At 46.5% G+C, this 24,288-nt stretch overlaps 2 protein-coding genes across 20 annotated transcripts in view; one reads left to right on the top strand and one right to left on the bottom strand.

Moving 5' to 3' along the window:
• Nucleotides 1-1,883: 1,883 nt before the first annotated feature.
• Nucleotides 1,884-19,554, bottom strand: LOC309621757 (ATP-dependent RNA helicase DDX24-like). The gene is given in 9 exon segments (XM_082409084.1): nucleotides 1,884-3,669; nucleotides 5,777-5,852; nucleotides 7,860-8,375; nucleotides 8,635-8,788; nucleotides 9,856-10,180; nucleotides 10,182-10,390; nucleotides 17,379-18,098; nucleotides 18,715-18,812; nucleotides 19,418-19,554. Coding segments are annotated over 7 exon segments (2,139 nt in total). The 5' UTR covers nucleotides 18,094-18,098; nucleotides 18,715-18,812; nucleotides 19,418-19,554; the 3' UTR covers nucleotides 1,884-3,525.
• Nucleotides 18,833-24,288, top strand: part of LOC309621758 (cyclin-Y-like protein 1) — a 52,521-nt gene continuing 47,065 nt past the window's right edge. Inside the window, exons 1-4 of one of the 19 annotated variants that reach the window (XM_082409090.1) lie at nucleotides 18,833-19,099; nucleotides 23,178-23,200; nucleotides 23,562-23,683; nucleotides 24,079-24,229. In XM_082409090.1, the coding sequence (XP_082265216.1) occupies nucleotides 23,645-23,683; nucleotides 24,079-24,229 (190 nt within the window). In that variant the 5' untranslated portion in view covers nucleotides 18,833-19,099; nucleotides 23,178-23,200; nucleotides 23,562-23,644. The other 18 variants (XM_082409107.1, XM_082409089.1, XM_082409088.1 and 15 more) reach the window with 18 other exon arrangements.

Here is a 24,288-nt window from a genome sequence, read left to right as displayed (position 1 = left end):
TGCGCTCTCGAGCCCACGAGCCACAACTACTAAGCCCGCGCGCCTAGAGCCCGTGCTCTGCAACAAGAGAAGCCACCGCAATGAGAAGCCCGCGCAGCACAACGAAGAGCAGCCCCCGCTCGCTTCAACTAGAGAAAAGCCCACGCGCCGCAATGAAGGCCCAACACAGCCAAAAATAAATAAATCAATATATTAAAAAAAAATAAGCTAAATATGAGTCTTTATTTTTAAAAAACAGATGTTCCTGTAAGTATCTTAAACGGAGTCATCTATTTATTCCTAAACTGGTTACTTTGGCCCAAGGGATGGATGTGATGATTGATTTCACTCAGTCTGGGATCGCGTTTGGAGGCTGGGAGGAGAGCCCAGGCCTCTGATAAACCCAGACTCAGGGCAGGGGCTCCAGTACCCGAAAGAGAAGTAAGTTCCTGTTTCTAAGAGGACAGGAACTTGGGACGCTACGTGGCCGAAGACAGTGACTGTCCCCTACAGACAGCACAAGGCTTGTCCTCTGGCGGAAGACTGGCCCTTGTAGGGGAAACCGGAGCAGTCTCCCGGCCAGGCTGGCTGTGCCTTTCTCTGTCTTTTAAAAATCTTCCTACTGCTTCAGCAATTAGGGAAGAGCATGATGGACCTGAAGCCAGGCCATCGGTAGGTTTTTGTCTTTTTATTCTTTAATGTTACAAAACGGGGTTTTTATGACTTGCTAATGAAAACTAACATTTTACTGCACTTAAATTACCTAAGGTGGGGCACGTTGATAACAGGGGAGGCCGTGCATGTTGGGGAGCAGGGAGTATAGGGGAAATCTCTGCTATGAACCTCAGTTTTGTTCGGAACCTGAAACTGTTCTGAAAAATAAAGTCTATTAAAACAATTACCTAGTAAAGATTTACCTAATATATATTCATTCTAATAATACATTCACACCTGAGAAATATTATTCATTAATAAACACATTTGCTCTTAACCATCTGAATGACTACAGATTAGGCTAAAGCTGATTTGGGTCTGACAACCATCCTCTCTTATCATCACAGTCCCTCACTCCCACTCCCAGAAGTAAGTGCTGCTACAATTGGATAAGTATTCGGTTGGCCAAAAATTTCGTTAGGTTTTTCCCGCAAGATGTTATGGAAAAACCCAAACGGGGCTTCCCTGGTGGCGCAGTGGTTGAGAATCTGCCTGCCAATGCAGGGGACACGGGTTCGAGCCCTGGTCTGGGAAGATCCCACATGCCACGGAGCAACTGGGCCCGTGAGCCACAATTACTGAGCCTGCGTGTCTGGAGCCTGTGCTCCGCAACAAGAGAGGCCGCAATGATGAGAGGCCCGCGCACCGCGATGAAGCGTGGTCCCCACTTGCCGCAACTAGAGAAAGCCCTCGCACAGAAACGAAGACTCAACACAGTCATAAATAAATAAATAAATAAATAAATAAATAAAAGAACGGGAATTTCAAAAAAAGAAAAACCCAAACGAGCTTTTTCGCCAACCCAATACTTTCCATTCTCTTTTTTTTTTAATTATTTATTTATTTATTTATGGCTGTGTTGGGTCTTCGTTTCTGCACGAGGGCTTTCTCTAGTTGTGGCAAGTGGGGGCCATTCTTCATCGCGGTGCGCGGGCCTCTCACTATCGCGGCCTCTCTTATTGCGGAGCACAGGCTCCAGACGCGCAGGCTCAGCAATTGTGGCTCAGGGGCCTAGTCGCTCCGCGGCACGTGGGATCTTCCCAGACCAGGGCTCGAACCCGAGTCCCCTGCATTGGCAGGCAGATTCTCAACCACTGCGCTACCAGGGAAGCCCTCCATTCTCTTTTATAGTGACTTCCTGTGATAGATGATATAGATAGATAGGTAGATAGACGTGAGAGACAGACGACTTCAGAGAACATATTTATTTATTTAAATTCTTAATTAATTAATTAATTTTTGGCAGCGTTGGGTCTTCGTTGCTGCACGCGGGCTTTCTTTTAGTTGCAGCGAGCTGGGGGCTACTCTTCGTTGCAGTGTGCAGGCCTCTCATTAAGGTGGCTTCCCTTGAACGAAGCGGAGCACGGGCTTCATTCGTTGTGGCACGTGGGCTCAGTAGTTGTGGAGCACGCGCTCTAGAGTGCAGGCTCAGTAGTTGTGGCGCACGGGCTTAGCTGCTCCGCGGCATGCGGGATCTTCCCGGACCTGGGCTCGAAGGATTCTTAAGCACTGCATCACCAGGGAAGCCCCAGAGAATACATTTAATGTAGTGCTGTTATATGCATTTTTTATTGATATAGTTTTGTTTTAACTCATACATATTGTTGTGCAGCTCGCCTTTTTCTATTCTATAGGTCTTTCTCATTATTTTTAACTACTGTTTGGCATTCCATGGTTATCATACACCATATTTTATTTAGCCTTTTCTCATTTTACTAATATTCGTGTAGCTTAATGTTAAAAAAAAAGAAGTTTCCTGTTTTGGAGAAATCTCAACTGAAACTTCAGAGCTGAGAACAGGGGGGCACAAGGACCTTTACTTCCAAAGAGCGCTGCTGACCATGCCCCTTGGGGCTAACAGTTCTGTGACTATCAGCCCCTGGCACCTATATCCAGTCTATATGTGGGAGGGCTTGGGAGTCATTGAAAAAGATGCTTTAAAAGCAATTCGTTCAACCAATATTTGCTGAATGCCCACTCGTGCTCTGAGTGCTGTGACACAGGGTTTAATGGGACAGAGACCTCTGTCCTCATGGAGCTTTGATGGGGGCCTGGAGGATGCTTTAGCTTTTCTTGGTCCGGATCTCAGAGCCCCAGCGGTATGCAGTATGAGATCTCTCACACATGCGACAGTTGGGTGCATCCAGGGCTGTCTACCCACAGAGTGGGCAGTGGAGGAGAGGTTGGACCACTGGAGCTTGGCAGTATGAGGAAGCTGCGTTCCTGAGGGTCACATGGAGGCTTGGAGAGGCAATGGGGTTCGAACCATCTTCAAAAGACTCAGCCAGGAGGGTGCCTGCCTAGGTGTGGAGACCCGGGAAGAAATGGATGCAGCAGCGGCAGGGCGCAGTGGGCAGGGGGACGGGGAAAGAAAGAGAAAGGGTCCAGAGAACTCAGGTAAAGAGCAAAATGGGAGGGCCCCACGGGGAGTCGGCAAAGAACTCCCTGCATGACTCTTTAGCTCATCTGTAAAATGGGGATAACAGGACCTCTTCAGGGGGTTGTTGTGAGGATTAAAATACTTAATACCCGCAAGCACAGTGCTTGGCCCAGAGCAAGAGTCGGGCCCAAAAGTGTCCCCTTGTAGGAGAGCTCTGCCGATGCTGTGGCAATCTGTCTTTGGCGCCCTCTGGTGGGGAAGATTCAAAGTGCCAGCTCTCTGTAGGCTCTTGGACCCTCCGGTCAGCAGGGTTCACTCACCCACAGGGTCCTTGCCAAGGGGAAGCTTCCCCTGGCTGGACACCTCCAATTCTGTCTCCGGCCACCGCTCTCCAGCAATCCACCCATCCTGGGTTCCCCTCGACCTTCTGGGCTGTGTTTATGTCCGAGTTCTCAGCTCTTCCAGCTCTGCCTGCCTGATTCCACATTTGGGCCACGGGAAACAGTCAGGAGCTCTAAAGGAGCAGCTCCCCGCCCAGAGTGGTCCCCTTGCCCTCCGTTTGTTGCAGCAAAAATAGAAATAAAGTCTCCCCTCTCCTGAGAACAAGGAAAATAAAGGCAACAGTGAACAGGCTAGAGAAGAAACATAACCTGGCCTGAAAGAGTTAATCACGCCTAGTTTTATTTTAACTGTTACTAAAACTAGATTTGTAATTCACAAAGCTAATCTATCACTCTTTAACACTATGTGAATTACATCCTGGCCTGCCTTGTAGCAAATCACCCCTTGTAGCATTTGCATTTCAAAAAGAAGTTCACCTGCCAATAACGCTGAGACAAAGGGACCCAATTACAGGGCTGTCTGATGCCAGTTGTGACTGTTTTGAAATAATGCAGGAAGAAGAAGAATGCAAGACCTTCACTGTTTTGATGCTTATCATATATCCCGGACTGCAAGCCCCACATATAAAATCTTCTCAGAGTCCTGAGGTGGGAGTGGGGTAGGGGCGGGGGAGGGGAGGGGTGGGGAGGGGCGGGGGAGGGGAGGGGTGGGGAGGGGCGGGGGAGGGGAGGGGTGGGGAGGGGCGGGGGAGGGGTGGGGTGGGGAGGCATGGGGAGGGGAGGGGTGAGGGAGGGGTGGGGAGGGGTGGGGAGGGGAGGGGTGAGGGAGGGGTGGGGAGGGCAGGGGAGGGGTAGGGTGGGGAGGGCAGGGGAGGGGTGGGGTGGGGAGGGCAGGGGAGGGGAGGGGAGGGGTGATGTGGCATGGGAGCTGACAACCCCTCCCTTCCCCCGCCCGCGGCACACACCACTAATCAAGAACAGTCTTCTCCACTGAGCCCCAGTAAGGCTCCGTATCTTTTCCAATGCAGTGCTCCAAGCACGATCATCAGTGGTTCATAATGGTGCTGGAAATCATGCCATTCTTCACTTTCCTCTTCTTACACACACCCCCTTCTCACTCCCTGTCAGCTGCCCACTTCCACATGTTTTCTCCTCCTTCCTTCTCTACCTCTACATGCCCAAATCCTCTCCATCCCTAAATGCCAAGCACCTTTTAGAAAGCACATTCCAACCTCCTAACCTCCCAAACTAGCAGTTATCTCTCTCTCTGATTTTATTTTGCAACTTTCTAATATCTTCTGCCTTAAATTATGGGTATGGTCATCTCACGTCCTCTGGTGGATGTGATACTTCTTAGGGGCTAGAACGGTATTTTGTTCATCTGGATATTTCCTGGAGACTGACCCAGACTCTTTCCCAAAAAGAGGAAGAATAAAGATTTGCTAAACTGAATTGGCACCCTCAAAGATGGTTAAAAGCATGAAGGATTTAAAGGGGAAATAATCTTGCCAGAATAGCTCCCATTTATTGAGTACTTACACTCGCTAGGCGATCCGTCAGCATTAGCTCGTTTAATTCGGTGATTACCCTATGGCGTAGGTAGCGTTATTACTCCCAATTTACAAATGAGGACATTGAAACCAGAGATACTAAGTAACATGCCGAAAGCTAACCCACTAAGCAGCAGCCAAGAAGCATTCAAACGCTCGAAGTGTGGTCCCGGAGCCCATAGGCCTAACCGCCACTCTATGCTAATCTTTACCAGGTACATGTGCTGATATTAATGTCAGGATCAACAGCAGCTAACATTTAGGAAGTGCCACCTGGCTTTCTAAACTCCTCACACGTAATAACTTATTTCACCTTAATAAGAACTTAAGAAATCGCTACTGTAATAACTGCCATTTAACAAATGAAAAAACTGAGGCACAAAGACACTAAATAACATGCTCAAGGGTACACAGCTGGGATTTAAGCCCAGGCAGGACTTAATTACCACACTCTTTTATTTCTCTACAAGCAGGGTAATCATTTTACATGCTAAACTTATTATGCCCATTTCATGGAAGAAACTAAGACTCTAACCTGCCAATATTAAGTAGCCTGCCCAAGTCAAAAAGAAAGGGGCTATCTGATATTTGACATCAGACAGTGTCAAGAGGTTTTGGAGAACAACTCTCACCACAGTGTTCCAAAAGTGGCAGCAGCCAGTTGGTCACTAGATGCTCGTGGTATTCTCTGTTGCATGAGGCCTTGGGACCAACAATTACTCCTCCCTCCCCTTCCTCCCTCCCTCAAGCCTTGCTTTAAAAATTCCCCACTCAATGTTGGGAGATGCCTACAAATTCCCTGATGTCTCAACCTGGTAATGGATGACATGCTGGACTGTAGGAATATCCAGGCCCCGAGCTGCCACATCTGTCGCCAGGAGAACACAACTGTGGTGGAGAGAGAAAGCTCATTAATAATAACTAACGGCTATCATTAATCAAATTCTACCACCAACTGAGTACTCTAAACACAACAATCCTTACAAACACTCTACGAGACAATACTATTACATATGTCCCTTTGACAGATAAAGAAGCTGAGGCTCAGAGAGATTAACTTCCCAAGGTATATATATGGCTGTTCAGTTGTGGAGCCAGGATCCAAACCTGGGTTTCACTGGCCGCAATCGACAAGCCACACTCTGCAATAATAAAGACTACCTCCAGTGCATTAAATGGGGCCATACTCTAGGTCGGTGACCTCATCTCCTATCACCCTCCCACTTAATTCCCTCCAGTCGCACAGGCGTCCTTGCTCTCCTCGCTCTTCCTCAAACATGCCAAACCTGCTCTTGCCTCCCAGCCTGTGCACTTAGTGCACCTTAGGCCATAAAGGTCTTCCTCAGATATTCACATTTCCTTACTTTCTTCCACTCTCTGCTCAAATCTCACCTTATGAGAAAAGCCTCCCAGACCACACACCCACAGTCTGCACAACTCCCTATATAACTTTACTTCTTAGCACTTAGCACCACTTGACGAACTGCATACTTACTTTTCAGTTTATTACCTCCCTCCCCTGGGATGTAAACTCCATGAGAGCAGGGACTTTGCACTACTCACTATTCTATTACCAGCCCCTAGAACACTGCCAGGTTCACAGCAAGCACTCAATAATATGTACTGGGTGATGTTTCTTAATGTATGTGTAGTTTGAGGGGAGTCAAAAGCACCTGAGGTATGTCTTAAAAACTTAAGATTTTAGGCACTTCAGGGTCCCCACTTCCTGTATCTCTGAGAAAGGGCTGCGGCATATGATGCAAACTAAAGTTTGTAAAATATTAAACCACCGCTCTAAGTCAAGGTCAGCAAACTTTTTCTGTCAAGGGCCAGAGAGTAAACTATTTTTGGCTTCATGGGTGACGTCTGTTGAAACTACTCAACTCTGCCATTATAGCACAAAAACAGCTATAGACGATACATAAATAGGCCTCGCTGTGTTCCGATAAAACTTTACTTATAAAAACAGGCAACAAGCCAGATCTGGCCCATGGGCTATAGTTTGCCAACTCCTGATCCAATGAACCACTAACTCTACTTACTAACATTCAGAGGGAAGTGAACCACTTGTTCTTGAAGCTAATCTGTAACCGGTAACCTTACAAAACAATGTGGGCAGAAGCCAATTTAAAGCCCAAGCTTCCCAGGCCCTCATTTTGACAATCTGCCCCGTGCTGCCTGCCTGACCATCAGTCTGGCCCAAAAGCAGATGGACACGACAGGGTGAGCTCCACAGTCTGACAGGCTGGTCTGAGGCCCAGCTCTACCACTTCCAAGCTGAGAAACCTTGGGCAAGTTTATGTGCTTTTCTAAACCTTACTTTTTTTATCTATAAAATAAGAATAATGACAAGTGGTAAGTATTAAAGCTAACATTTAGCAAGCTCATACCATGTGCCAAGCACTGTTCCAAACACTTCAAATGCATAAATTCACTTACTCCTCAGAGCAACCCTCTGCCATAACTTCTATTATTATACTGATTATGAGAAAACTGAAACACAAAGTAATCTGACCAGCTAGAAGTGACACAGCCAGGATTTGATCTCAAGCAGTCCGCTTCCAGTCTGTGCTCTTAACCATGACTCTATTCTTCTTCTCAAGGATGTTACAAGTGAATGAATGTAATAATGTATCTAAAATGCAAGCACAATACTTAATCTGTTGTTAAGTGTTCAATAATAATAGGTATTATTGTCACCATTACTCATTATTAAAGAAGTTTCTGTTGGGCATTCCCAGCAACCAAATGTACTAGATGAGAGTAAGCCTGCCTCACGCTGTGCAAAAAAAAAAAGGCTACCTTCTACCGATAAGGCTCCCACGAGAGAAGGTAGCTTCCCACCATCCTGGTGACCTAGACCCAATGGCTAATCTGTGCACAGGCCTGACTTACTCCTCCAGATGGGCAAACTGCTCCAGGTTTCTGAGCCTCTGCTTCTGGTGCATGCAGGCATGTAGGGTCAGTGGCATGATATCCAGGACTTTGAGGAGCCCAGAGAGGCGTTTGATGCAGGAGATACTGTTGGCAAACACTAAGGTGCGGCCTGGATACTGCATCAGGAAGTAGTACAGATGAAAGTCTTTCTCATCAGTCTCACAATGGATCTTGGTCTCTGTCAGTGTCTCTACCGTGGCCTCCTTTCTTGTGAGGTCGATGACCTTGGGCTTGCCCCTCATGCCAATCTTCTGCATGAGGAGGTCAAGTTTGGCAGTTTTGTCGATTTTCTTAGCGTGCTTCTTGTGAAGGATTCGAGCAGGAGCCTGATGTACCAGGGTCAGCGTGGCCGAAAAAACAAGTGTCTGTCTCTTTGGGTTGTACTGGGAATCACTGAGCATCTCTAGCAGCTTTGAGGGCTCAGCAAAGTGGCCTTTCTCAACCATGCGGTCAGCCTCATCGACCACCAGGCACCTACGGATCCAGACAGACCCACATCACCTGGTTAGCAGCAGGGAAGAGGAGTCATCCACAGCATACTCTACCACCCCACCACCCCCAGGGCCCTCAACCAATCTCCCTCACACATGCTCGGTTTTCTAAAGGCCCAAGTCTGGCTAGTACCACACCATGGCACTTTGTAACAGGGAGAAGGCACTGCACACTGTACCATGTCACCTCAGGTCCGCTTCAGAACAGGGGGTGGGGGCAAGGGGGAGGTACTGTTTCTCACCTGAGCTGCCGAAGGTTGCTCAAATGAGGGTGCTTTTCTTTAACTAGCTCCCACAGCCGGCCTGGAGTGGCAATCACAATCTCAGGCTGACGGTTCAGCATCCTCTGCTGTTTCTGTGTGGACAGTCCACCAACCAAAATAGCAGTTTTAATGCCTACGGTACACAAAATATAAGGGACACTGTTATTCAGATTGATTGCTTATTTCTTCCAACGCTGACACAGGCGCCCCCAGATTAGTAAAGGCTGCCAGTCACCAGCACAGCTCCCCTCTCCAGGGGGGTGCTAAGAGCTGGCTTGCCCTGTTGATGCCATTGCTAGAGGGCTTACCAGGTCTTCCATGATCTAGGCCCTCACTATTTCCCCAACCTCATTTTTTTCTACTCCTTCCCCTCCAACCACACCAGTAGGGCTGGATTTGAACCAAGGCATGGTGACATCCAAAGCTCTGGAAAAAATGAGCAGTGGTGCACCACAGTGCTGGGAAAGATGTAACTTGTAGCTGTGACACACCTCCCCTAGGAGTTCCTGCCCATGCCCCTCAATTAAAATTAAACTGAATCTCCTCTGATGGCTAGTGTTCTCTTCTCCTCTCTAGTGGAGGACTGCGCAAGGTAGACAGTATGGAAGGAACACAAAGGATCATGCAAGCAAAGCGCTTAGTAAAGTGCCTTGTAATACACGGTCAGAGCTTGATAAGTAACTGCTCCTTTTACTATAAAATTGAAACCCCGACTCTGCAGCCTTTCCCAAAGAATTCCCTGAAAAAGTTAAGTTCTAATGCCCTAAGGCAGGAGTCAGCAAACCTTTCCAACAGTAAACATTTTTGGCCCTGTGGGCTAAATGGTCTCTGTACAATTACTACCTCTATTCCACTCCGCATTGGTGATGCAAAAGTGACCATAGACATATGTAAATAAGTGGGTGTGGCAGCACTTTATTTACAAAAAAGAAAACCCAAACAGTGGTTTGCCAAACGCTGCCCCAAGTATCTACTGTATCCAGTAAGTTAACCAATTTCCTATGCAGCTAGAATAGCATTAGCTATGTGTTATCCTTGGGAGAATAAAGAATGTGTCACTCAGACAGTTTTCTGTCGGGCTTAATTCTCTGGCAGGAGAGAAAGATTCCCCCTAGAGGGCGGGCACAGCTGATTCACCTCTGCCACCCCAGCTACTGGAATCCTTTCAGGCAACATTTATTAAACGGAATTAAACCTCACCTGTAAACTTGGCCACAGCATCAATGTGTTGTTTGACTTGAACGGCTAGCTCTCGAGTGGGAGCCAGAACCAGTCCAAGCGGAGGACGCCTTGGATGTGCAATTCTGCCACCCAATTCTTGTTTGAACTTTCTAGTCTGCTCTTCATCAAGCTTGTCCTCCTTGTTTTCATCCTGTTTGGGAATGGGCGTCTCCCTGATCAGGGAAGAAGGTCCTTCACCGGCATCATCATCATCATCATCACAGGAGGGCAGCACCTGGTTTGAGACTGTAGCTCCAATCTTGCCTCTTGCCTGGCTGCGTGGTGCTCTAGCCTTCGCTCCAGCCTCCCTGGGCAGTGCTTCCAATCTCAACAGGCAAAGCTCCAGACTCAGTTCCAGCCCTGCCTGGTGATCCGGTCTCAACTCCAGCCTCATTACTGGTCTCCCCAAGTGGTGCTCCTGTGTTACTTAGAGCTGGGATAGGCTTCTTCTTCACCTGCCACTGCAGCACTGCATGAATCATTGGAATGGCAAAGGCAAGAGTTTTCCCACTTCCTTAGAAGCAGAACAACAAACAAACAAAAACAGTGTCAATCAACAGACGTACATACTTTTGCCTGAGGTTCTATCCTTTACACGGAATGAGGGACCCTGACATAGCCAAGTGCCACCCTGACCAATCCAAAGCTCCTTCTACCCTACACAGGTACGGTACCCCTACAGCTCTGCAATCAGAGGGCACCTGTAATTAGGAGTCTGAGGAAAAGTCTGACAGACTGGCATTGCGGGCTGAGGTCACCAATAAACTACAGACAAATGTCCAAACAATGAAACCCTAAAGAGATGGGCAAGTTGTGTGTGTGTGTGTGTGTGTGTGTGTGTTTGTTGCTGTTGTGAAGGAACACAAAATTGAAGGGTAAGGAATGAACATCTGTACAATACTTTCCCAAAACCTTTCTCTGGTGGGGAAGGAGGGAGTAAAAGAAAATTTTCTTAGTTTTCGAGAAAACGTTAAAACTTCTGTCTATGCTTGAACATTTTCAAACTAGCCTTTGAACGTATATGGAGCCCAAGTATTCACACCATCTGTGTGGACAAAAACAAACAAACAAAACAAAACACTTCAAGCTGAGAATTTAAAGTGGTTCCAAAATTAAAATGCCCCAAGCAGAAGCAAATAAGTGATCTCTTTATGAAGAAACTTTTATCACAGAACTCAAAGAACTCTCAGAGGTAATTTTCAGAGGAAAATGAGCATCTCTCAGGAACGAGGTACTATAAGCAAGAACTATAACAACAACAAAAAAGAAAGCAAAAACAAACTCATAAAACTTCAGATAAGAAAAACAGCACTTTTCATCAGAAACAACAAATGCTACAAAACAGTGCAATAACATCTTTATCTGAAGACCTGGGGAAAAAAATCTGACAATCTACAACTCTACACTTAGCAAAAATCTCTTTCAAAACAAAATGCAAACTAAAGACTTTTGTAGGTATACAAAAGCTGAAAGAATTTATCATCAGCAGACCTGGTATACAAGAAATATTAAAGGAAGTCTTTCATGTAAAACAAAAGATGATATTCGCTGAAAATCTGGATCAACACGAAGGAATGAAGAGCACCAGAAACGGTGACATGGATAAATATAAAAAATGTCTTTTTCTTACTAAAACTTCTTTAAAAAATAATGGACTATTTAAAGCAAAAATAATAAAAATGTGTTTGGGGATTTCTAACACATAAAGTATAAAACAAAAAGCACAAAGCAAAGAAAAAATGGAATTATACTCTTGTTAACGTTCTTGTACTATATGTAAAGTAGTATATTATCACTTGAAGGTAGAGTATGATATACTAAAGACATCATCTGCGAACCCAAAAGCAACCTCCAAAAGGACATAACAAAGAGTTATAGCTAATAAGACAATAAAAAGATAAAATGGTATCACAAATATTCAATCCAAAAGAAGGTAGAAGAGTAACAAAGGAATAAACAATAGTTGGGAAAAATAGAAAACAAATAGCAAAAGAGATTAAAGCCCAACCATTATCAATAATCACATGAAATGTAAACGACCTCAACACAATTAAAAGACAGATAGTTGGATTAAACAGCAAGACCCAATTGTATGCTGCCTATAAGAAACTCGCTTTGAATAGAAAGATATAAATAGGACAAGAGTACAAGTATGGAAAAAGACACACCATGCTAACATTAATCAAAATAAAGCTGGAAAAGCTACATTAATAACCTGACAAAGGAGATTTTAGAACACAGAATACTTCAGGGAAAAAGAGGGCCATTTCATAATGAAAAAAGTGAATTCGTTTAGAGGATACAATAGTCCTAAACATTTATGCATCTAATAACAGGGTTTCAACATTCACAAAACAAAAACTAACTGAACTGCAAGTAGAAAACTATCACTCAAGAAAAAATAAAAATATTTCTAATATGGTAAAGTAATTAAGTTCATAATTAAAAACCATCCTATACAGAAAAGTGCAAGCACAGATGAATTCTACCAAATATTTAAGGAAGGAAAATGCCAATTCTATACACACTCTTTCAGAAAATTGAAGGGAATACTTCAACTCACTCTGAGGCCTGCATTACTCTGATTCCAAAATCAGTCAAAGACATTACAAGAAGACAAAACTACAAACCAATATCCTATTAACAGAAATTCAAAAACCATTAACAAAATTTTAGCAAATCAAATCCAACAATGTACAAATAATACACTGCGACTAAGTTCAGTTTATCATCATTATCAACAAACTGAAAATAAAAAAAACATATATCTCAATATGCGCAGAAAAGGCATTTAAAAGAACACAGTAACCATTCCTGACAAAAATCTTTCTGCAAACTAGAAACAGAAGAGAATTTTCTCAACCTGACAGAGGACAAATAGGAAAAAACCTACTGCTAACATCACACTTAATGATGAAACACTGAATATCTTTCCCCAAAGATCAGGAACGAAGCAATGATGCCCACTATAGCACTTCAATTCCAACTGTACTGGAGTTTTAGCCAGTGCAACACATAAGACAAAAATAAACAAAAGGCACCCAGACTGGATGAATAATCATCTTTGAAGAAAATCCTATGTAATCTTCAAGAAACCAGTTGATGGTACCAAGTTGCAGGATACAAGATCAATATACAAATATGCAGATTTCTATTTATTAGCATCAGAAATAGGAAATCTTAAATTACCATTTGCAAAAGCATCGAAAATATGACGTACTTAAGGATAAATCTAATAGATGTGCATACACTGAAAACTACAAAGCGCTGCTAAGAAAAACTGAAGACCTAAAAAAAATGGAGAGCTATACCACATTCATGGACTGGAAGATTCTATATTGTCCAGATGTCATGTCCTCAGTTGGCTCTATAACCAATGCAATCCCAATCCGAATACCAGCTGACTTTTTTGTAGAAATTGAAAAACTGACTTTAAAATTCACCTTGAAACGCCAAGGGCCTAGAATAGCCAAAATAACTTTTAAAAAGAACAAAACTGGAGGACTTATGCTACCTGATTTTAAGACTGATTCTAAAGCTACTGTATCCAACATAGTGACGTATTGGGAAAACAGTAAAGATAGACAAATAGATCAATGGCAAAGAAAAGACTCCAGAAATAGACCCACACCTATATGGTCACTGATTTTCAAAAAAGATGCAAAGGCAATTCAGTGGAGAAAGAGTAGTTTTTCAACAAACGGTGCTGGAATAATTAGGTAGCCACATGCAAAACAAAACCAAACCTCTGATCTGTATTTCTCCCCATAAAAGTTAACACAGGAAGGATCAGACTGAAACACAGAACCTAAAACTAGTAACACTTCTAGAAGAAAATATAGGAGAAAATCTTTGTGATCTTGTGTTAGGCAAAGGATTCTTAGGTAAGCACATCTGTAAAAGAAAAAGTGATCACTTAAACTTCATCAAAATAAGTAACTCTTGCTCTTCGAAAGACACTGTAAGGAGAATGAAGAAATAAGCCACAGACTGGGAGAAAAAAAACACATCACATATCTGATAAAGGAGGTGTATCTAGAATATATTATGAATTCAATAATAGGAAAACCACAACCCAATTAAAACATGGGCAAAAGAACTAAACAGACACCACCAAAGAAGATAATATGGATACAATTAGGCACTGGAAAAGACGCTGCTCAACGAGTCACTAGGGAAATACCAATGAAAGCCACAAGGAAATATCACTAAAATTTTTAAAGTCTAAATCAAATTAAAGACTGACCACACCAAGTACTGGCAAGGACATGGAGCAATCTGAACTCTCATAACCTGGTGATTATGTAAAATGGTACAATCACTTTGGAAAACTCCTAAAAAGTTACATTTACCATAAGACCTAGCCATTCCACACCTAGGTATTTACCCAACAGAAATCAAAGCATATATCCATACAAAGACTGATACACCCATATTTATGATAGTTTTACTTGTAAATGCCAAAAACTAGGAAGAACAGAACTATATCCATCAATAGACAGATAAACAAACTGTACTCTATCCATACAGTGGAATACTACTCATCCATAAAAAGAAACGAACCATTGGTATTTGCAGTAACATGGCTGAACCTCAAAGTATGCTGAGTTAAAGAGCAGACACTCTCCCTCCCCAAAATACATATTGTATGATTCCATTTTAAAATTCTGGAAAATGCAAACTAATTGATAGCGATAGAAAGACTATCAGAGGTTACCTGGGGAGGAACAAGGAGGGGAGCCTAGGTAGGGAAGGAGGGATTATTAAGGGGCCCAAACATCTTTTGGGGGTGATGGATATATTCATTATCTGCATTGGCAGCAGTTTGCCCACAGCCCCAAAAGTCTTTGAGACTAGGACCTGTGGATTCACAGCATTCCATAGAAATAGCCTGATAGGAGCTGTGGTATAAATCCAAATGTCACTCTCGAGCCACAGTGGCTCACATCTCTCCTCTGCCTTCCGGAAACAGACTTCCAGGCCTCTCTGCACATACCAAAGTAGTGTAGCTGAATGCTTAACAGCACAGAGACCTAGTCTAGAACTATTCAAGCACTACCGCTTTTCAGTGGGGCAGTTTTAGGGACACTGTCTACCCTCTATGAGGCCGAGTTTCCTCTTCAGTAAGATGGGAATAATAACGGAACCTACCTCTGGGTGGTTTTGAGAAACTGAGTTCATGCAGGTAACACAGGGCGTGACGTATTTTAAATGTTAAATAAATGTTCTAAGGTATTACTATTACCTCTATGCCCCTTTCCTGGGTTTTTCTCCCCCTTCCATTTTTATGACTCTTATACAGGACCTCACCTCAAGTTTCCTGACCACACTTCCAGAAATCCAAGGCACAGAGTGTCTAGATCAGGGGTCCCCAACCCCCAGGCCATGGACCGGTAGCGGTCTGTGGCCTGTTAGGAACCAGGCCGCACAGCAGGAGGTGAGCGGCCGGTGAGTTAGCGAAGCTTCATCTGTATTTACAGCCGCTCCCCATTGCTCAAATTACTCCCTGAGCTTGGCCTCCCGTCAACATTATGGTGAACTGTATGATTATTTCGTTATATATTACAATGTAACTAACAATAATAGAAATAAAGTGCACAATAAATGTAATGCACTTGAATCATCCTGAAACCACCACCCATCCCCTTCCGTGGAAAAACTGTCTTCCACAAAACCGGTCCCTGGTGCCAAAAAGGTTGGGGACCGCTGGTCTACATGGTCTAGCTCTGAAATGGAGCAGGACCCTATGGTCCTCACCTCCCATGTCCTCTGCCTGCCTTTGTCTGTGGAAAAACTTCAGCCAAAGAATAAGTTTAATCAGAGAAGTGAGAAAATGCAGAAGCAAAGGAAAGCAGTCCAACAAGACCAAATGATAAAAGTTTAGTCAATAAGCATAGCTAAGGACCTTTAGTTCCTTCTCAAGGGCTATAGATAATATTCTGTGCCATATCCTGTGAGCTGTCTTGTAGATACCTTCTGTGTATCTACAGATAAAACGCCCACCAGGGGGAAAAAGTTAACTACATGATGACCAGACTGTAGCCATGACATAACCTGCCATTCCGAGAACTGGCCTCAAGAAAATGGAAACAAACCGACCCTGGGAACTGAAGATTAATTGTACTTAAAACAATGAAGACGATGCTGGTCAGACCACCAATGACCAATTTCAAGATGACTGTCAACAGCTGACTCTGCTGTTTCTGCATGCGGCCCCCTCCCCTCCATCTATAAAAGCTCTTGTCCACTGGATGGGGGCGGGGGTCGGCCTTCAGACAGGAGCACCCCCCACCCCACCCCACCCCACCCCACCCCCGCCCCCACTGCCGGCATCCAAAATAAAGCAAACTTTCCTTTCCACCAACCTGGCCTCTTTATTGGCTTTTGAGCAGCGAGCAGCTGGACCCCACTTTTGGTTACAGTTCTATGCCATACAATATAGTAGCCACTAGCCACACACAGCTGTCAAGCACTTAAAATGTGGTTACTCTAAACTGAGATGGGCGGCAAGTTGAAAATACACATCAGAGTCTGAAAACAGTATAAAAATAAGAATGTAAAATATCTCAATAATTTTACATTCATTGCGTACTGAAATATGCTATGTAGTTGGTTAAATATATTGTTAAAATTAATTTTCACTTTCTAAAAACCTTTTTTAATATGGCTCCTAGGAAATTTTAAGTTACATATGTGGCTCACATTACATATATATTTCTATTGGTTATTGCTGGTCAAGTTAGACTAATAGTTCCAGGCTTGTATTGCTCTTTCCCCCATCAGTAGTTGAGTCTCCCCAGGGTGAGTCAACCTGTCCTGGCTTCACAAAGTCTTAGGTGGCCCAAGGAATGAGGGATCTTCAAACAATGCCCAGTCCCAACAGGCACCTCCTGCCCAAATCTGCCTACCAAATCCACCCAATGGTCATCACAAACTCAAATCCTTCCAATACCAATAAACCCACCAACTCCCAACGCAGCCCTTTTTATCTTTGGACACCTCTTGCGAATGAGACACTTCTTCCTCATACTAATGAAGATCTACCTCTCCAGAGGGCTGATCTTAGCCCTACTTTACCTCTGAGCCATTCAGAAAAGGCTCAAGACCTGGAAAAAAAACTACCATTTACAGATCACTTACAATGCACTGTGTAAATTTTAGTTTACTATTGCTCTTTGTTACTAGTTTACTATTGTGTAAATGTATAAATTTAGTAGGCACTTACATTTAACCCACATAGCAAAAGAAGTAGGTACTGCAGTTGTCTATCTCCATTTTATAATAGGGTCTACAGGGCGCAGAGAAATAAAGTGACCTGCCTAGGGCACCAATCAGGAAGTGGCCTCTTTCAACCCAGAGCTAGCCGACCTCTGAAAACCTTCACTCAACAGTGCTTTTGTGGTCATGCCCCCAACATTCCCGTCTCCCAGCCAACCAGCCTGTTAGCAGCCACAGCTCAATCCAGCAGCAATCTTGCCCTGGCCAGATAAGGATGCCCTTACCTGTCTCAGCAGCCCCAAGGATGTCCAGTTTGTCACGAATGGCAGGTGCCAAGGTCAGAGCTTGGACTGGTGTGGGCGCAGAGAAGCCTAGGAAGCTGAGCGCTCGGAGAACTGGCTTGGGTACAAACAGATCCTTCCAAGCTGACACATCTGCCTTGTGATCACGCATTTCAGGCATCCACGTCTTTGCTCTTTTGGGCACCTTTGGAGTAGTACCCTGGGGAGGCTCTGATTTTTTTTTCCCTTTCTTGTTCTTCTTTTTTGGAACCGTCTGGGCCGGGCTTTCTGATGCCATCTCCCCTACCTCTGGATCAGGACAAACTGTGCCATCTCCCTGGGGCCCTGGCTCAGTATCTTTGCCCTCAAACACTTTCTGGGCACTGGTTCCTTCAGTTTCCACATCTCTACTCTTCTTCAACTTCATCTTCTTCTTTGAGGAGGGAGGCTCTCCTTCCTCCTCTCCTTCTGAAACAGCTTGTGACTTTCTCTTCTTGGGCTCCTCCTTTGAGAAGAGACTGGAGGAACCCTCCCCAGAGGAGACCAACTGATAATCCGTCAGTTCCTCAAAGCACACCAAGTCATCCATCTGTCCGTTTGCAAACATATTTGGGTCAATCTTCACCTGCTTCCATTTTCCCACAACTTTGATGCCCTTCCTCTGAATTCTGCCATAGTTTGGGGGCTCTGGCCTCGATTTTTTCTCTTTCAGCTTCATGGTTGCTGAAAAGGAGAGAAATGTTCCATTAGATTGGCAACTGAGAAGCACAGGGTTCTGAGGCAACAGATAGTTTCTAAGCAGCCTACAGAGTATCAGGCCCTGCAAAGAAGTGAAGACACAAAGATGGCTCTAACGCTGATGCTGCCAGCTAGAGAAGATCAAAGAAGGAAAGAACTGTACCCGCAGAGCGGGCAGCTTGGCCTGCAACAGAGGGGACACAGGAGGTGTGGCAAAGACATATGAGCGAGATCTGGTCTGGATTCCAGATCCAATGCCGACCGCTCGTGTGCCCTTGGCAGCTCCTGCTTAATCCTCTCTGAACCACAACGTTCTCATATTTTTAAAAGGGGGGAGGGGTTTACTAGCTAGGTCACAAAATGTTCTCTGCAATAAATAACATTCTCTAAAGCGTGGTGGGTGAAGCCTGCCACTCCCAAGCCATTTTGAAGGCTGAATAAGAATCTGAGGGGGTCGCTGGAGGGTGGGTGAGGGGGACAGCTTTATTAAGAGTGCACAGAGCCTTCTTCCTTCTCAAGCCTTGCCCCAAGAGGGCAGATGCCTTTGCCACCACTCTGGCCTTTGCCAAATGGCTTAAAACCCAACCAGCTTTTTCATTACCTTTTAAGTGATTTAAAAACAAGTGATCTATGCACAAGTCGTCAGACTGGAACTCGAGCCACGTTCTCCCCTTTCAGAAAGGCCGAGAAAAATAGATCCTGTGGAAAGACAAAGGGAAACCTTGGTTCAAATCTGGACCCGTCACTGGCCAGCTCTGGGTCTGCGGTGCACGTATTAATCACTGTGAGCCTCAGTTCCTCGTCTGGAAAACGGGGATGATGACGGTGTGTGTCTCCTTGGATCGTCACGCGAAGACAAAAAGGTGACGCACGTCCAGAACCGCTCAGCATGGCGCCCCGCCGGCAAAGCAACCCAGAGCGCAACGAAGGTTCACCCCCAGCACGGGCTACGCCGCGATCACAAGCAACCCGGATCAACGACGGGGGTAAGAGGGGAGGCACATGGGGGCGAGGACGCGGACTGCGACCCGCAGAGCAAGCGGGGGTGGGGGGGAGGTCGCTCCTCCTGGCGCCCGGCCAGGAGCCCGGCGCTGGCGCCTCGCGTCAGGCACGAACCGGCTCACGAAGCAGAGAAACCGAGGGGCCCCCGGCGCAGGGTCGGCCAGGCCGCTTGACGAGGCCGGCGGCCGCCCTCTCTGGTCCCGAGAACACAACGGCCTGGAGAGCCACGCGCTGGGAGGCCGCCTCCAGCTCCTCTCGGGTGCCGGCTCCGGGCTCGGCCCCGCTACGGCCTCGGTACTCACCGTGTAGGGGCGCCGACCAACCGCCTCAGACACTGCTGCACCAGCCCTCCTCGGCAGCGTCCACCGCAGTTCCGGGGAGGGGCTTGCGCTCACGCACGCCTGCGCGTTGGGAAGGAAGTCCCGCCCCCATTCTAGACCCCGCCGTTAATTCGCTGCGCGGGGCGGCTTTCGCAGTCCAGGTACCGAGAGCGCGAACGGTTGGGGCAATGGGCTGCGCGGGTAGGTCCTCCTCTCGGGCTTAGGGAGCAGGAGCAACAGGTGGAGCCCGCCGTACCTCCTCTGAAGGGGCTCTGTTCTAGCTCATGTGTGGGAACGTAAGTTCTTGTATTCTTGCTTTGGTTTTAGCGCAGTGGCTGTTTACGTACTGGCTGTGTGCCTGGAGCCTCGCAAATGTTTTAGCATTTAATTTACAACTCAACCAGCCTGTATTGGAGGTGTTGTTTTCCGCAGGTTTTCATGCCTCGCCTGTTGCTCACTGATGGTTGGGGAAGGTCGGGCTGCCTGCAATAATCAAGCTAAACTGGGTCCTTTGTTATATGCAGAGAAATCAGCTTCACGGTAGTTAATCATTTTTTCGATGTGGGGATCACCAGACCATCTGGGAAACCTTTCCCACGCACTGTCTCTATGTCCGGTGACTTTGGGAAGTCCTAAAGGACAATGGGGGAATTCACCAAGCTTAGGTCGAGTGAGCCTCCCGACCACCCTGGAGCCACCATGGGACACAGCTTAACTCATTTCTTGGAGGAACTTGCCAGTGTGTCCCCAAGAGTCTGGGTGGCATAGTCTGTGCCCAACTGGTGCCTGAAGTCTACGGGGACTGCACTTCCTGTGCTCCGGACTTCCTCATAGGTACTTTTCCATCTGGCTGTTCATTTGTATCCTTTAATATCCTTTGTAATAAATCAGTAGTGGTGAGTAAAGTGCTTTCGTGAGATCTGTGAGCCTTTTGGCAAATTATCAAACCCAAGGAAGAGGTCATGTTACGGAACGCAAGTCTGTGTGCCTGACAAACAGTGAGGCCAAACAATACCAAAACGTCAGTTTGGAGCAGAGAAAGGTATATTGCAGGGCCCTTCAAGGAGACGGGTGGCTCATGCCTTAAAAACCCAGAACTCCCCAAGCTTTCAGCAAAGCCCTTTTATAGGAAAGGTGAGGGAGGGGCGTGGTTAGTGGTTGCAAACTTGCTGGTGTCACATCCCTTGTTCTTGAGGTCAGGTCACAGTCAGGTTACCATGTTCCTGTTAGCCTCCACCAAACAAATGTTATTCTCTGTTCTGACAAGGAAGGGCAAGGTCCCAAGGCACAACGTTCACCCTTCGAGGTCCAGGCACTGCCTAAGAGGAGGGGTTCCCTGTGCAGACAGGTTACCCTGCCCGGGAGCCTTAGTCCAGCAGCCGGTCAGGGTCCTCCCGCCAGTGCCCAGGCCCCGCTAAGGAGGCAGATCTCAGCTGCTGGCGCCCGCAGGGCCAGGTCCCCAAACGCTGCCAGCTGTCATCACTGAGGGACCCAGGCTCCCAGAACCCCAAGGGCCCTCAGGCTCCTCAGGCCGCCGAGACAGAGGCCGGTCCCATGGTCGGTGACCCATGGAGACCGCTGCACGACCAAAACAACCCAAAAAACCTGTTCTGCTTAAGTTACCTAGAGTGACTTCTGTTATCTGCAGCCAAACCCTGACTAATAGATGCATGGAACACACACACACACACACACACACACACACACACACGCACAAAGTTATCTCTTAAAAATGATTTTTAGTATTAGCAAGATTGAACACGTTTTCAAATATTTATTGGCCGTGTATAATTCTTTTTTTAGGAACCACCTCTTCTAATCTGAGTTCCTTTTTAAAGACAGTTCTTTTGAAAAACTGTTTCATAAGAACTCTCTTTACATTGGGGATTCTAGTGATGCAAAGGGTATTGGGTTTTTTTTTTTTTTTTTCCCCTCAGTAGATTCCATGTCTCTTACCCTTGTTTGTGGTGTTTTTAATGTCACATGTGGTCTGATGGTACCAATCTCTACTGTTCCATAGGTTGTCTTTCTAGCTGTCTTCTAGTGACAGGAAATTCAGAGAAACCAATAGGCCTGTTTCTCCAGGAGGGGGATGTCCCTCATGCCCTGAATTCTGCCAGGAAAGTAGATTGGATACCAAGTGACGTGGAGGAGGGGCTCCTGCAACCTTGCTGTGAAAACCTCTCCCCTCTGTGTCCCATGGACAGTGTCACCCAGTATCCCAGGGGAAACTGGAGCAGTTTTTGCTGAGCTGTTTGGGGCTGTTGTCCTAAAGCTAAGCAGGGGTGGGGGTGGGGGACAGACAGGTCCTAGGTCTGGTCCCTCATGTCCTTGTATTGCACAAGGGACAAAGCCTCATTTCCCAGGACATTCAAGCATATTCCAAGCAGAGGCCTCTTCCACCCCTGATTCTGCCCCTTCTTCCATTTCCTGCCCCTCCTTTTCCCCCCAGCTTCACACTGAGATTCTCACTTTCCCCTTTTTTCTCCTTATTCATTCTTTCATTCAAAACACATTTACTGGGACTTCCCTGGCGGTCCAGTGGATAGGACTTCGCCTTCCAAGGCAGGGAGTGCAGGTTCGATCCCTGGTCGGGGATATAAGATCCCACATGCCTCACGGTCAGAAAAACCAAAACATAAAACAGAAGAAATATTGTAATAAATTCATTAAAGACTTTAAAAATGGTCCACATCAAAAAAAATCTTAAAAAAACAAAATTTACTGAGCTCCTGACCCAGGGGAAGATGACAGACAAATCTACACTTTTCATGAGACTTATTCCACCAGGGGTAAGGAACAGAAAGAAGTAAATGTAATAATAGCACCTATTTTGTGAGTGCCTATGTGCGTCCAAACTAAGGCACATCAAGGGTAATTCACTTGCCAAAGGTCACAACTAAGGATTCCAACCCAGGCACTGGTCAGAGATCATGCTGTTAACCAGCAACCCATACTGCCGCCTTGGTTATTACAGATGTGAGATTAGGGCTCTGTGCCATTTGTCAGCCAAGGTAAAATGTTTTGTGCTATAAATTTGTAAATCATGGCAGGCAGGGGAAGGACGATCTCATATAAAATAAAGTTCACAAGAATTGCAGTCGAGTTTTATGAAAAGGAGGACTATGGATTTGTCACATATCCAAGAAGGGATTTTGAGAGGGGAAATAACGCTCCCGCGGAAGACTCACCACGCGGGCCTCACCCTTGCATTAGCGTGCAAAGGTGAGTTCTACCTGGCACCAAGCCTGGGAAGAGAGAGACTCACTTCCTCCTTGGCCTTTTGGGCTTAGACGTCATCCAGCATGGAGGCGATGGAAAAAGATTGCCATGCAAATGGAAAGCAGAAGAAAGCTGGAGTAGCAATTCTCATATCAGACAAAATAGACTTTAAAATAAAGACTCTTCCAAGAGACAAAGAAGAACACTACATAATGACCGAGGGATCAGTCCTAGACGAAGATATAACAATTGTAAATATTTCTGCCCCCAACATAGGGGCAACTCAATACATAAGGCAAATGCTAACGGCCATGAAAGGGGAAGCTGACAGGAACACAGTCACAGTAGGGGACGTTAACACCCAGCTGGCGTCCTCGGCAGCCTCACTACCTGCAGAACTTCTGACACTGCTCTTCCTTCCCAGACAGTGACCTCGCAGGGTAGGCAGGGCCGTAGGAGGTGGGGGAGGGGAGAGAGCAACAGGACTCCACTCACTGTATCCCTCTCTGCTTCCATCCAGGGCTGCTGTCACTGTGACCAGAGGTGAGTGTGCTGGGAAGGGGCTTGAGCCCACCTTTACCAGGAGACTTTGGGAACCTCCAGTCTTGTATCAACCCAGGTCACTCTGAAGCCCTAAGACTTAGGCTGGGTGGGCAGTGGGCGGGGAAAGATGGATTATTAGAGGTGAACAGGATTCTGGAGATCAGGGAGCCAAGCAAAGTCATTATTAACTTTAAAATCTGTGGTCTGTGCAGATTTGGGGGGCAGGCTGGCAGTGCCCGCAGGCTCCTGTAGGACAGAGGACAAGTCTGGGGCAACAGAGAGGTGCCCCTGCCCTCCCCCCGCCAGTCCATCATAAATCAGGCAGAGCACTTCTGATTTTCACACTCTGTTTCTCAGAAAGATAGTGGTGTCCTTGGCTCTGCACCTAGTGTTCCCACACTGCCTCCAAGATGTCAGCTAAAGCCATAGAGAGCGGGGGAGGAGATGCCACTGACCCCTTCCGGCCGGAATCCCCCTCTGATGGTGAGTGCCCTAGGGAAGCTCCAGAGGGCGGGGTGGCCCAGGGCTTGGGGTACCTGAACGAGGGCGGAGGGGGTCTGGGTTCTGGCCTGGAGCTGCCACCAGGTGCACTGTGCCCCATCAGGTCTCTAATCTCCTGGGCCTCACACTCCTGCTCTGTGAAGTCTGGAACCTGCCAGCTCCGCGTTGGTGCTGGGTCTCCCTCTCTCTGTCTTCTCCTTGGGTTCACCTCCAAGCATCTTTGTCACCTCTTAGCACAGCTGCCATTGAGGTCCCCTCCCAACATCAGAGTTCTTGGGAGTTTCGGGAGATGGTGGAGGGCGCCGTGTGGGGCCTCTGGTCCCTCAGCTGCCCACCCCACTGGGAGCTCCCCCACCTCTTTTTTTTTGTTTTTCCAGAGGAGGATGAACCTTCCCAGTCATCCGACCAGGCCTCTGATGGTTCTCCTGGGAAGCCACCACAGGGGCCACCCCAGGGGCCAGATGGATCTGGCTCTGACCCCCAGAGACCCACCCAAGGATGGAGGCAGCAATTTCTCCCGTAAAGCAGGTAACTGATCCCTGAGCATCAATCCACGGGCCCTCACCCAACTCCCCACTGCTTAGTTC

The sequence above is a fragment of the Balaenoptera borealis genome (genome assembly GCF_965194805.1).
Source record: "Balaenoptera borealis genome assembly, contig: HAP1_SCAFFOLD_960, whole genome shotgun sequence".
Taxonomy (NCBI): Eukaryota; Metazoa; Chordata; class Mammalia; order Artiodactyla; family Balaenopteridae; genus Balaenoptera; species Balaenoptera borealis.
The sequence above is the reverse complement of the archived record's forward strand: the minus strand, read 5'-3'. Positions and strand labels throughout refer to the sequence as shown.